Source organism: Triturus cristatus, chromosome 1_2 (genome assembly GCF_964204655.1).
Source record: "Triturus cristatus chromosome 1_2, aTriCri1.1, whole genome shotgun sequence".
NCBI classification, from domain to species: domain Eukaryota; kingdom Metazoa; phylum Chordata; class Amphibia; order Caudata; family Salamandridae; genus Triturus; species Triturus cristatus.
The window spans coordinates 278,366,367-278,381,397 of record NC_140580.1 but is presented as its reverse complement, the minus strand read 5'-3'; the positions used below and the strand labels follow the sequence as shown (position 1 = coordinate 278,381,397).

At 44.2% G+C, this 15,031-nt stretch overlaps 1 protein-coding gene across 6 annotated transcripts in view; it reads left to right on the top strand.

Moving 5' to 3' along the window:
• LOC146867157 (uncharacterized) overlaps positions 1-15,031 on the top strand; it is a 1,274,092-nt gene that overhangs the window by 190,227 nt on the left and 1,068,834 nt on the right. For all 6 annotated transcript variants that reach the window (XM_085603699.1, XM_085603695.1, XM_085603693.1 and 3 more), the window contains exon 3: positions 13,552-13,622. In XM_085603699.1, the coding sequence (XP_085459825.1) occupies positions 13,571-13,622 (52 nt within the window). In that variant the 5' untranslated portion in view covers positions 13,552-13,570. The remainder of the gene's footprint in view (positions 1-13,551; positions 13,623-15,031) is intronic.

Sequence of the window (15,031 nt, the reverse complement as noted above, 5' to 3'; positions counted from 1 at the left end):
TGCCTACATCGTTTGATAAACTGTTGACCAATGCCCTTACTATGGTCACCAATGAGATAGCAGACACCGAAAGAAGGATGTCCATTGGACAATCTACTATCACTCCCCCACGTTCTCAATCTTCAAAGGCTACTTCGAATCACGGCCTCCCACTCTCACCTGCTGTAATTGTCACCAAACCAACTGTCCAAGTTGACATATCAGCCCCCATTCCCGAAGCCACTAGTTTGGCGACTGTCCCTGTCACTGATACTTCATTGCAACTTGTAACAGATATAACGCCATCTACTAACAAAACAGCAGGGGAAAAACGCAAGAGAGGCCCTGCCAAAAGTGTTGTAAATAAAAGAAAACAACTAAGCCGCTGCAGAAATCAACCCACCCCACAAAGTATGTGGCACAAAGATAAAGACTGTGAAATAGTAACACCAATTGTCACCGAGGATTTATTGCCTCCACTATCACTATCGGACAAAGGCACTGAGAGACTCCTTGCCTCTGCCTGCAGACCACAGCCTCCAGCTCCGGACAAAGGCATTTGTGGGGATTTCACGTTGCCTTCTGAGGGAATTGATAACTCTGTCTGTACGCAGACTGAGTTCTTCGACCGAAATACCCAACCCAAACTCAATGGCAACTTGATTGAAACTATTGTAGATACCGTTTTTAAACAAGTTGAAATTCAAATAGCTAAACAATTTAATACTATTTTTAAGAGACTAGATAAAATTGAAAACCTTGAAAAAAAGAGGAAACTAAAAGGAAAGGCATTATCAGTTTAGATGCTCTCCGGGGCGAGAAATTTATGAAGGAGTTAGAATTACTATGCAATGGTATGAGGGAGGGGGGTTCGGCCGTTACTGCTGATCTTGGGTCTAGCAACACCAAAGGCCCAACTATTTCTAAAAATGCTTTCTCTAACTGCAGCCTAGTAAATACCCCACTCGTACGTAACATTGGTTTAACTTATGACCCCTCTGAAGTAACAGGAATTGCAACGGCCAAAATTGTAAGTTCAAATATCAAGGCTACCACCATTCCATTAGCCACCTCACTAGTTAGGACAGGCATTACTATGGATGGCGCAAGTAACAGTGGAGGTGTACCTGTAAAAAATAGACCCACTAATAATCAAGGGCCGCCACTTCACTTACCCCCAGAAGCCAGCCCATACGTTTTAGTTTTAGCAGGTGTCCCTGCCCTTAAAGAAGGTCAAAATGAGTCATGGGCTCAATTACACAACAAATGTATCAATTGGTTGACCAAACATAAAGGGGCAAGATGGGACATCTCAAATGAAATCATATCAACCCGTTGGGTGAGTTGGGTGGGTCCACAGCACAAAAACATTAGTGGGGACTGTATAGTGATTAATTTCAGACACCCAAATTGAGTTAGATTTTTTATGGATAACCATAACACTCACGTCAGTTTCTCCACTGCAATAACTCTCCTTCCATTGGGTTATTTTTATAGGCCTCCCCATAGACCACCTCAAACGGCCCCTACTATTTTTCCTTTATTTAATAGATTTTCCGCCCTATCTGATTTAGGAAGTCTAGATTGACTACCACCAATATGCTCTAACATATCCGATGAGGTTACTAGTATTGTTCCTTTGGAAGAATCAAATCTCACATGTATCCACAAGATATGCCCAGGTAGATCAGTACCTCCTCATGTAGTATGCCCCGATCTCCCCATTGCCCTTCCTTCTTTGCCCATTATCTCACCGATTGATACCTTGAGTATCATTAGTTGGAACATCGCTGGGCTCCCAGGAAAGATGAAAATTAAAGAATGGGTTACTTGGATAAGCAATTTTGATGTGGTAATGTTGCAAGAAACTTGGTGCACTTGTGCTCAATTACTGGAGGGCTTCTTCTGTCATAACCTAATTGTACCACCTCCTGCTATGGGGCGACCCAGTGGCGGTCTATCTATCTGGGCAAAAATTTCCAAGGATGCGAAAACTGAACAATTAAATATGGTCAGCAAACACTTGATAGCCGTGAAATATGTTGCAAGGTTAAAGATTTGTTTTATAAACTTTTATAACAATGATTTTGTTAACCATCCTAATCCCATTTTTTTAGAACTGTTTAATTTTATTGATGAAATTGTTAATGGTGAAAAGTATGGCCAATTTAATGGTATTTGTGTAGGCGGAGATTTCAATGCTCACATCCATTCTATATCCCCGCCTTGTAGACGAGGATCCGAACTATTGGACTTATTATATAGTAGGGATTTAGATGATGTAATGGGCCACGGTGGAATTGCTGAGGAAAAAGCACCGGCCCCCACCTACATTGGCCGTGGTAGTTCAACAACTATTGACTATATGTTTACCTCCTCCCTCCTCAGTAGTGTATTACTCAAATCTGAGGTTGTTAGCAGTTCATATAGTGATCACCTGCCAATAGTAATTCACCTTAAATCCATTAAAAAACCTATAGGCCCACATGTGATTGGGGCCTCAAACATTGTTACATCTACAGATAGGCTTAGGATTGTATGGAGAGGGATTGATAACCAAGAGATTTTAGCTAACGTGATTAAGAATCACCCTCTATTGATCGCTAACTGCCTAACACTTGGCGGCACTGATATAATCAAGTCTTTCTGCGATTTATGTGCAGGTATAAAAAGGGAATTCTCCAAACCCATAAAATGAACAACATAAACAACCATAGATGGTTTGACACCAATTGCTCGAGGGCTAATAGAGAGCTCAGAAGGGCCTTGGAAGCTAAACCTCGAGATGTGTCCCTCGTCAGATCATCACGTCTTAAATATAAACATACATTAAAAGCTAGATCTGAGGAGTTGTTAATAAGCCACTGGGACAATCTAACTAAAACTGCTGTTCTAAAAGACTCGACAGGGTTTTGGAGAGAAGTAAAGGATTTGAGAGCCCTGGGTAGTAACATTACCCCGATAAACTGCAACATCACAGGTGATTCATGGGTTAATCATTTCTCTAAGCTTTATGCCGCGGTTGGAGATCCAACCGAGGATACCTTCCCTGATAGTACTATAGCTATAACATTAGAGGAGGTGGAGGAAGCCATCGACAATAGTGCCGGCAATAAGGCTCCTGGCCCTGATGGCCAGATAAAATCTAACATCTGTTTCTGGGCCCCCTTACTTTGCAACCTTTTTAATAACTTGAGAAAGAAATCCATCCCCTCGACATGGTCCAACAGTACCATCGTACCCATTTTTAAAAAAGGAAATAGGATGGACCCGGGTTGTTATCGACCAATATCTTTGATTGATAACACCCTGAAGGTCCTTGGAAGGGTTCTATTTAATAAAATTAGTACTTGGGCCAATGAGAACTCTATCATCCATCGTTGCCAGTTGGGTTTTAGGAGTAAACTTGGCACGGTGGAACAATGCTTGAATCTCAATCTCCTAATGGCCAAATATACAAGAGCCAAACAATCCCCCTTATATTTTGGTTTTATGGACTTAAGTTCAGCTTTTGATTTTGTAAACCGTTCTCGCTTATGGTCTATTCTTTTAAATTATGGCTTAGATGAACCTTTAGTCCACTTTTTAGCCAACCTCCATCGCAATTTGAAAGCTAGAGTACGAATAAATAACGAAGGTGAGGTTTCAAATGATATTTTAATTGGCAAGGGGGTGAGACAAGGCTGCGTCTTGGCCCCCTTGCTTTTTATACTATACATCAATGAATTAACTAACTCCCTATGTAACCTGACAAAGGACGTCCCTATCATTAATCAGAGACCTATCCCGGCGTTACTTTATGCAGATGATGCGGTCCTTATGGGCCGCACCCCGAATGCTCTGCGCATTTTAATATCGGGATTTGTTAACCATATGTCTGATCTAGGCTTGTGTACTAATTTGAGCAAATCTTTTATAATGACCTGCGGCCCTAAAAATTATAAAATCTCAAAGATTACAATAGGTCAAAACACCTTAAAAAGCACTTGCACTTTCCCTTATCTGGGCCTGCTATTCTCTAATAGCGGTTCATGGCAACCACATGTTGCAATGGGGAGGAATAAACTCTCTAAATCCATTAATTCCGTTACTTCTCTTCGTCAACCACGTCGGGCCGATGTGGTTTCCAGTCTATTGCAAATCTATCGGACTCAATGTCTCCCAACTGGAACGTATGGAGCAGAAGTCTGGGGGTTCTCGAACTGCTCAGAACTACAAAGAGAAGAGAATAGATTCTGTCGGAAGATCCTGGGGGGGGTTATCAGTGCACCGACCTTCGTATGTCATAAAGAACTAAAATTACATTACATCGAGGATTTTATAAGGGCCAGACCTGCATTATTTTGGTTAAGGATTTGGCAAAACCCAGCAGCTTCCCTTTCCCGTGAAATCATTATGGATTGCTTGAAAAGTGAGAACTCGAGTTTAATCCCCTGGATAAATGCGGTGGAAAGGAGCCTTGTGAGTGTCAATTATTGTCACCTTTTCACAGATCCCGAACAGATTGACCTCTCCCATAAAAACCTGGTGAGAAGGGCACTTTATCAACACTTTTATAATGAGAGGGAAAGAGTGGACTCACTGAAACTATCCACAAGAAATTATCTAATGATCCGGGAGTTACATATTGTACCTCCGACGCTACCTCAGCCCTACTTACGCAAAAAATTGGGCAGGTGGAACAGGAGTTTACTATTTAGATTTAGGGACAGGAGCATTGTGAACCTTATTTGTTTTCCACTGGGTTACACTAAAAATTTGGAAAAATTACATTGCCCTTGTGATCTTGGTGGAACCCAGAGTATGCTCCATTTTATTTTTGGCTGTGGTTTTTACAGGAAATATACAAAACATTACCTAATCCCCTACTGCAGGAAACATGATTTGATTGACCATATTCATGCTTATAGCCATTTTTTAACGCTTGGATCGGACGAACTAATTTTAAGAGTTAGTGGTTTTCTCAATGCAATTGTATGTTCACGCAGGTCTTTGAAAATTGAGTGATCTTGTTTACATATGCATTTTGTACTTTAAAGCCTAATTTTGCACAAACTTAATGTTAGTCTACATATGCATTTTGCACTTTAAAGCCAATTTGCACGAACTCAATGTTAGTTTACATATGCATCATGCACTTTAAAGCCAATTTGTACAAACTCAATGCATCGTATCTGCTTTACCTCTACAAAGTCAGTGGTTACATTTTTGTATATTTTTATATATCGCACGTATGATGGCTTAATGTATAGTTTAGTAAGACCGTATAATTGTATTTTAATTGTTGCTTTTGCAAGTCATATCTAATGTGCTATTTTAATTTGCGGCCTAAAATTGTAGTGTTAAACTGTGTATTTTAATTCAGGTTCTGTGCTTTTATGGATGGTTTTTGAAATCCGAATAAAGTCTATTTGAATTGAAATTGAATTGACCAGATGTTCAAATTGATTTGTGCCACCCATTAGATGTTTGTTGAAGGAAGGTTGGACAGCATTAGCCCAGCTGGTTAGTTGGAGATATTTAAATCTGGAGAGGGAAGGGCCAACTAAATCTCTAAGGGCCTCCCAGGGGACCAGGGTACCCTCCACAAAAAGGTCTCCTATCTGTAGCTATGTCTATGGTGCCTGAGTACAAGGTCTTTGATGCCCCAACATTTAAAGGCTCAGGTCAGGGGTCTTTTATAGATCATATATTATTATCTGCTGACCTTGCCAATCAGGCCTCCAGATTCACTATTCAAACGATCATTTACAGTGACCATAATCCCTTAACCATCAGATTGGGTGGGGGAGTATTTGAACAGCGAATGAACTGTGAAGGCCGGGGAATTTTAAAATGTATAAATGGTAAACGTCGATTGAAATGGTACATGGTAAATCATGAAAACCTGTATACTGAAATCAATAAGTCATGTGGTGAGGAACTTGCGGCTTGTGTGTCACCATCTATGTCCCCAGAGCAAACTTTAGCCATTTTTGAGGTTGTGGTGTTATCAGTAGGATCTATGTTAATAGTTCCAGTGAAGGAACAAGTTAGAAACAATCCTAAATGGTTTGACCACACATGCTCTAAGGCAAGCAGAGACCTGAGAAAGGCGCTAAAAACCAAACCCAGAGATTCAGATCAAATTAAAAACCTGCGACTGATTTACAAGAAATCACTTGCTAAACGGAAAAAAGAAATTAAGGCTTGTACCTGGGTGTCTCTGCTTGATCCATCAGTCCTGGCAATAGCAGCAAATTCTGGGAAATTATTAATAAACCCCTGTTTGACAATCCCAGTGACATTGCACTTGGTACTAATATCCCAGAGGAGGACTGGGTCACTCATTTTAGTGCAATCTTTAAACGCAATGAGCAACAGGCAGAAAATGACTTTTTAACTCCTACGGAGAATCTTTTGTGCTTTTCAGTTAATGAAGTAGAAAAGGGCATTCAAGGGCTAACTAGTAACAAGGCTCCAGGCCCGGATGGCTTACCTCCGGACCTTTTTAAATCTTGTATATCGTTATGGGCCCCTGTCCTTACTGCTGTAGTAAATGCAGCTGCGGCCTTTGGATGTCCAAAGTCGTGGGGGCTATCGACTATAGTGCCTGTGTTTAAAAAGGGCGATCGTAGTAGCCCGTTATGCTACAGGCCAATATCTTTAATTAATTCTGTAGCCAAAGTGGTAGGGGGTGTAATCCTGAACAGGTTAACTGCATGGGCAAATGAGAACAATGTTATATCCCCAATACAATACGGCTTCAGACCTGGCCACTTGACAGTAACTCAGTGTCTGAACCTATATTTGATTATAGGTAAATACACCTTGGCCCGGCAGGGAACCATCCACATGGCTTTTATGGACTTATCGTCCGCATTTGATTGTGTGGACAGAGGCAAACTATGGGACACCATGTTAAAGATGGGCGTTGAGCAGAATTTAATTAACTTATTGGCTGACCTGCACTCCGATACAAGAGCTAACGTTCGATATACCCAAGACCTGAAAGTGACGGGGGATATCAGAATTAACCGGGGTGTTCGACAGGGGTGTATCCTGGCTCCATTCCTCTTCAACTTGTATATTAACGAGTTGGAGGAATACTTGCTAAGAACTGGAGCGGATTACCCCTATGTAGGCCGAAAAGGCATTCCAGTTCTGCTCTACGCGGACGATGCTGTCCTTATTTCAAGGACAGCAATCGGCCTTCAGACACTTTTAAACTCCTTCTTTGATTTCATGGAGTCTCGAGGCCTAAGTATTAACAACTCTAAGTCCTATGTTATGAAGACAGGCCTAGGGTCACGAAAATCTAATCTTTTTAACATAAATGGGGAAAAAATTCCAACCACCAAAACCTTTTCATATCTCGGGGTCCTTCTTGATCATCAATTATCTTGGGGCCCGCTGTTTTTAAGAAGAAGGGTGAGGTAACCCGCGTTTACGCAGCCATACTTGGCTTTGCGAGAAAAATGGGCAATAGCCCGGTGGCTGCCTTGCTTAAATTATACCAGGCCAAGAGCATTGCCGTTGCTTGCTACGGAAGTGAGCTCTGGGGCTACAGCCAGACGCGGGACCTGGAGGTTGTAGAAAATAACTTTCTGAAGAAGATACTGAGGCTGCCAAGGGGAACCGGAAACTTCTCGGTACACGAGGAGCTAGGTGTGCCCTACCTTAGTGATAGAATAGCAGCAAATCCCCTATTGTGTTGGATGAACTGTTGGCTAAATAACGACATACCTTTTACCCATGATATATTAAAAGAAGCTTTAACTTGGGATGGTAGGTTTAAGGTCCCGTGGCTGAAGTATATTAATGATTGTCTTATTGAAATAGGACGGCCTGATCTGTTTTTATCCCCAAATTTCATTACTAATTCAGATGTCACTTTTGTGAAAAATACATTCATGACAACTAGGTATTTTGACCGGGAGGAGGTTGAGCTCCAGAAAGACAGTGTTAGGAAACATGTTCTACTTAAAACCTGTCTACAAATGGAACCATATCTATCATGGCCTATGACTGGCTTCTAACGTTACCTATTAACAAGGTTCCGTTTTGATCTGTTTCATCTCTTACTGGCGGTACCGAGTGGGGCCCATCGAGGTCAAGTGTTGCCAGCTTGCGGCTGCGACGGAAAGTCTCCGCAAGATCTGGCACACTTTTTATTTATTTGTCCTTATTACATAGTACCTCGGAGGCTATATCTAAAACCATGCCTGAAAGAACTGAAATTTTCACAGATCAAACCAGCACTTTACTACCTTCAACTCCTGAAATGTGACTGCACCTTATTTGTATGCAGTTTTCTGAAATTAGCAATTACCTTCAGGAAAAGTATGGAGGGATAATTATGCTGCTATTGCCGTTAGGTATTTTTAACTTTTTTACCTTGTTATAATTATTTATATTCTTAACAAGTTTATTCTGCCTGTTACTCTTGTCTTATATTGTTTATGTAAATTTTTGTTTTACAAATGAAATGGATGGTTTGATTTTAACTGTATGTTTATGAATTGCGCTTTTATGATTGTAAGGTTTACAATCGAATAAAGTCATTTGTACTGTACTGTACTGTACTGTACCCTCCACAAAAAGGTCTCCCCATCTCTCGATGCCAGCCACCCTGAGGGGAGTTGATAAACTATCTAACAAACACTCCGGAGTCCCAGGGGAGTTCCAGATTGGGGCTAATCCTGAATAGTATCCCAGTTTTAATGAAGCTCTAAGGCCAGCCCATGATTTAGCCAGCCCCTGTAACACCTTCAACCTGACTTTTTTGAAAAATGTTGCATTGCCATATTTATATAGGTAGCCTTGCTCGGGTATACCCGAACCTCTCAACATGGCCGAAAACATGGCCCCGACACACTCACTGCTGGGAGTTTTTAGCAACATACGTGAGTAAGAAAGTTGGAAGGCCCAAGCGTATAACTGTATGTCAGGAGCTGCTAAACCTCCCTTTTCTCTTCGCCTTCTGATTTTTTTCCAAGCTATCCTAGACTGTCGAGAAGCCCAGACGAAGGCATTTAAATCGCTCTGGAGCTTTCCCAGAGCTCTCGTGTCAAAGTGTAACGGGATAGCACCAAAGAGAAAGGTAAATCTAGGCATAATGGACATCTTGATAAGATTGACTCGCCCGAGTATTGAGAGTGGTAAAAGGGCCCAAGAATTCATTAGTTTACGAGTTTCTCTAGCTATTAGCATTAAGTTATGGGTGGGTATCTTATCTATCTCCTGGAGAATGTAGATTCCCAAATATCTCATGCTAGTCATCAAAGAAGGGAGCTGTTGGTGAACCTGCATATTCCAAGCCATTATTTCGGTTTTGGAGGTATTGATCTTATACCCTGAGACTGCACCGAATTCCAGTGCCAACTCCATAACTGCGGGGTAAGCGGTGTTCAAATCCGATGTAAATATAAGCACATCGTCAGCATAGAGAGCCACCTTTTTTTCCCATTCCCCATATCCGAAAGATGATATTCTGAGATCATCTCTCAGAAGTTGGGCGAAAGGTTTGATATACAAATTAAATAATAAAGGGGAAAGGGGACACCCCTGGCGCGTACCTCTGGAAATCTCACAAGGTTCAGCAAGGAAGCCGTTTATAAGTAGATTGGCCGAAGGCTTACTATACAAAAGGGCTACAGATCGCCTAAAGTTCTTTCCAACCATGAACTTGGGCAGGACCTCCGACAGGAACACCCAGTTAACCCTGTCGAAGGCCTTGGCCGCGTCAAGAGTCAGAACAGCGAGTGGAAGGGAATAAGGTGAGGCTAGGTCTACAGCCCCGATCAGATCATGGGTCAATTCTGAGAGATGACGCCCTGGTATAAAGCCCTTTTGGTTCTGATATAACAGGCCTCCAACCTCCCTACTAAGCCGTTTAGCCAAAATGGAGGCAAAGATTTTATAGTCAGCATTTAATATAGAGATAGGCCTATAGGATTCACAGCTCTTGGGAGACTTCCCCTGTTTTAATATTAAAGTTATGGTTGCATTATTCCAGCAAGGAGGAGGAATCAAGCCGTCTAGAAGGACTTGATTAAACAGAATTGTCAAAGTCGGGACGACCTCCTTAACAAGAGATCTATATAATTCAGTGGGAAGACCATCAGGGCCTGCTGCCTTGCCCCTTTTTGATCTCATTATTTCACAATGGACCTCCTCTTGAGTAATCAGGAGGTCTAGGGCAGCTTGTTGTTCCGAGGTAAGCACAGGAAGATTTAACTTGCTTAACCAAGATTGGATCCTCACACAATCTGAGTCACCATCCTCGCTGTAAATTCCCTGGAAGAAAGAATGGAACGCCCCTCTAATATCGTCATCCGAGGTGTGAGATAAACCATCCTTAACGACCATGCTGATATTGTTTCATGCCTGATCTGATTTTGTTTTCCAGGCAAGAAGTTTGCCTGCCCCTTCGCCATACTCGAAATGGGCTAACTTACTAGCCTCCCATCTTTGCATTAAACGTGAGCTCAGCATATTATCTAGCTGGGCCTTAAGATCCCTGAGCTTGGTGTGATTCTCAGTAAGTAAGCTCGGGTTATGTAAATCGAGTGAAAGCTGAGTAGCCTTGATATTGCGCTCTAGCTCGAATATTTCTTCCTTATATTTTCTACTCTTGTGAATCGCGATGCTAGTAATAATACCACTGAGGGCATTGTTGTCTGCGTCTCATTTCCACAATGTGTTGTGTGGGGCCCACCCTCCCAGCCTCCCGGACATCCAGTCTTGTGTTTGTGGTTGTTGTAGCCTTGGACATGGCCTTGCCTTGATTTGTGAAGGGTGCATGGAGACGTTAGTGGCATGAGCGTGGTTTGTGAGTGTGGTTGTGTGCGGTGAGTGCTTGGGGGAAGTTGCGTGCATTTGGTGTATATGTTGTGTGGACCCCATTGCCCCCATGTTACGTAAGTTGTTTGTGTACTCACCAGGCTCTGCGACTCCTTCAACTCCGTGTACTCCCACCGGCGGTAGCAGGGCCATCACCTTCTCCTCCCAGGGATGGTAGTGTACGGGTCTGCGGGGCGGCCCACCTCCAGTGATGTTAGTCTGGGCATATTCTTCATTCATTTTCCTCTTGACCGCCCGGCGCAGATCGTACCACCTGGCTTGGTATTCATGCCTGGTCCTTCGGACGGGCGCAACAGCATTCACCTTGTCGACAATCCTCTGCCACATGGCAGATTTTGCAGATATGCTGGTCTGTCTGACCAATGTTCCAAACAGCTGTGGCTCGACTCTGATGACTTCGTTGACAAGGAGCTCCAGCTCCGCCGTAGTGAACTTTGGATTCTTGTCTGTGGGCATGGTGTGGGGTGTGGGTGTGGGTGTGGATGGTTGTGGGTGTGTATGTGAGTGTGTGTGTGTGTGAATGTGAAGAGGGGGATGTTTGTGGTGGAGGTTGTGTGAAGGTGTGTGAGTGAAGGTGTAGTGAAGGTATGGGTAATGTGGAGTTGTTTGTGTGTGGGGTCTGGCAGCAGTGGGTCTGTTGCAAAGGCTCATGGGTTGTGTGTGTGGGCCCTTTTTATTGGTCCATTTTTGGGTGTGGCTGTGTTTGAATTTTGGTGGGTGTGTTATAAGAGGTGGTTGTGATTTGGGGCCTCTGTTTGGCTGTTTGGATGTGCCAGGTCAGTCATTGAGATGTATTTTGTCGTGTGGATGTGTTTGGTGGTGTTGCGCGAGTCGAATTGACCCTCCTTGTGCTGTTTTACAGTGTCCTGGTTCTGTATGAGTCTTTTTCGCGTAGGTGCGATCCGTACATACGCATATGCTGGGTGTGGGTGCTGGGGTACGGTGTTGGAGTGCGGTGCGTACATGCGGTGGGGGTATGGTGCGTACACGGGCGGACCTGGGGTACGGCGCGTGCATGCGGAGGTACTGCGCGTACATGGGGGGTGCGGTGCGTATATGCGGTGGGGGGGCAGGGGGTACGGTGCGTACATGCGGTGCTGGGGTAGGTGCGTACATGCGGTGGGGGCAGGGGGTATGGTGCGTACATGCGGTGGGGGACGGGGGTTCGGTGCGTACATGCGGTGCTGGTGTACGGTCCGTACATGCGGTGCTGGGGTACGGTGCGTACATGCGGTGCTGGGGTACGGTGCGTACATGCAGTGAGGGGCAGGGGGTACGGTGCGTACATGCGGTGGGGGGGTAGGGGGTTCGGTGCGTACATGCGGTGCTGGTGTATGGTCTGTACATGCGGTGCAGGGGTACGGTGCGTACATGCGGTGCTGGGGTACGGTGCGTACATGCGGTGAGGGGCAGGGGGTACGGTGCGTACATGTGGTGGGGGGCAGGGGGTTCGGTGCGTACATGCGGTGCTGGTGTACGGTCCGTACATGCGGTGCAGGGGTACGGTGCGTACATGCGGTGCTGGGGTACGGTGCGTACATGCGGTGAGGGGCAGGGGGTATGGGGCATACATGCGGTGGGGGCAGGGGGTACGGTGCGTACTTGAGGTGGGGGAGGCAGGGGGTAAGGTGCATACAGGCGGTGCTCGGGTCCGGTGCGTACATGCGGTGGGGGGCAGAGGGTACGGTGCGTACATGCGGAGGTACGGTGCGTACATGTGGGGGTGATGCGCGTACATGGGGGGGACGGCCCGTACAGTTGCGGGGCTGGGGTACAGTGCGGACAGGGTGATGCACGGTGCTGACAGAATTGGGGGTGGGGGGGCTGTACGGCTCGTACACGGGCATAGGTTTACCTGTGTACACGTGTGCTACTGCATTATCTCCGTACGGGCCTTTTTCCGTGCGATTGTGTATTCGGACGGACTGTCGGGATCGTACTTGCGCGCTCGGACTTGTGTTTTACGATTTGCACGTACAAATGTCCGGCTCACTCTCGTGCACTTTTCCCGACGATATTCGGACGTAAAAAATCTCCGGCGCACTCTCGTTTTTTTTCCCGACGCTATTCGTAGATATTTTTCGCGTACAGATCATACTTGGCCGTTTGTATGGTACTTGTACGACTCGTAAATAAAAAAATACGGATACGAGTCGTACGGTATCGGCACCTCAATATTGGGTTGTGAGAGGGGCTATTGTAGAAACTTGGGGTAGTGCTACCTATCACATTCTCGCTCCCAGCCCCTTAAAAGCCTTCTACTAGACTGAAATGCTGAGTTGAGACAAAGAAGTTCAACTACAAAAGATAGACAGGACTGTGAGCTACCTTTTCCTCGTGTACGCTTTCTGTGAGGCCAGGGGTTGTAAGGATAGTCTCAGGGGTAGCAATGGGCAGTTCAGGGGTAGCGCCTACAACCTCTGCCACCCTCAAATTCCAGCCATGGCCATTTGGCTCTTATTTTCAACTCAAACCCTCTTATCTCCAAATTTAAGTGTAAGCTTGGACCATTTTAATGTATGCACTGTTAGATACGACATACAAATATTCATTTATTTTTGTGTTTAAACCTCGTGGATGAAGTGCCAAACCAACTTAAAATAATTTACAATTAACGCTCTGCATCTGATTGCCACTGCATTTTCTAACCGACTAAAAGTGACTTCAAATTAGTAATAAAAAAATGTACGAGTAGACTAAATGGAGTTTCTTTCTTTTCTGTGGCAGAAATTGCCTTGTTTTCAAGATGAGTGAATGGGTGCCAGAGTCATGCAGAAACTGCGGCGAAAGGTCATTTGGTAAGCCATCTTTTTCAGTGCTATGTAAAATATCAAGAAAAAATGTATACAGCAGGACATGGTAGGTGCTTTTTTTATAACGCTTTTTATTGGATTTAATACAAGAACCTATGCATAAAGAACACAATACAAGGTACAAACGATACAGCTCAATTCCGGAGATCTTTTCTTTGTAAACCCTAATCTATTTACACAGTCATGTGGTGTCAGCCACCCGAGGTCCTCCACGACCCTCCTCAGTTCCCCGAATCCCTTGTAAGTGCTCAAACCTGTCTCTCATTTATTTGCAGAAATACACGCCAACTGCTTGGATCGGGAACTGTGTATATGGCTTGGGTGCTGCCAGTCATTAATTTGTAAAATATTGAGTGCAGGTGCTCCAATTTTTTGTATTAGGAGGCCACACCCACTTCCCCTGGCTGTTCCACCACTGGCTCCACCCACTTCTCTATATGCTCCGCCAAAATTCTACAACTGGCACTGCTGAAAGCCAGATGGTAATATCGGAGATACATTTCAGCCAGCGAGCTTTCCTCCAACAAGGTTCCTCCCCTCCAGTGCCCCAAGTAAATTTTGGAAAGAAATGAAATCACAAAGTGCATTTAAAGCACAATTTTGACATAAATTTGCTAAAATGACTAATGCACTGAAAGGGAATACATGAAATATTTCAGTGCTCTATGTGCCGATTTGGGGTAAGGACAATATTGGGGTATATCCTGGTCCCTGTATCATAGCGGGCAGACCGAACTTGTGACTTTCCCCCTGTCTAGCACGACCAGAGGACTGCAAGTGGGGCTTTGTGCTTTTAGGTGCAATACCTACCATAAATCTTTAAAATTGCACATTTCCAGTTCTAACAATTAGATTTTTGTCCTTTTGGTGTCAAATAATGTATTACATTTTACTTTATTGTTCTAAATTGGTGTGAGGTTTTTCTTATGTTGATTTTTCACTTTAATACTGTTTGTGTGCTGAATAAATACTTTACACATTGCCTCTACGCTAATCCTGAATGCTTTTGTGCCAAGCTATCCGAGGGTTAAGTACAGATTAATTTAGTAACTTCTAAGGTTCACCCTGACAGAGATTGTGACTGTTGATTTAGAAGGGCTCACTCCCTCCCCTTCAATCAACAACCCAATTTCTCACAACAGCCATAAAACTTTCATCTTGTACATACACGCACAAAGATTTGACTGTGGCTGTCACAAGGGATAGTGGAAAACCCTCTTTTACCAAGTAGAGCAAAACTTCAGAGCGACCAGGAGAAGGGACAGGATAGAAAAAAGGCAGTGCTGAGAAGAGAGGAACCAAGGAGAGGGACGGTATAAAAGAAGGCTATACTGAGACAAGGCAGGTAGGGGTAGAGAGAGTGAGAGAGCAGGCACTGCTGAGGGGAGACAAGG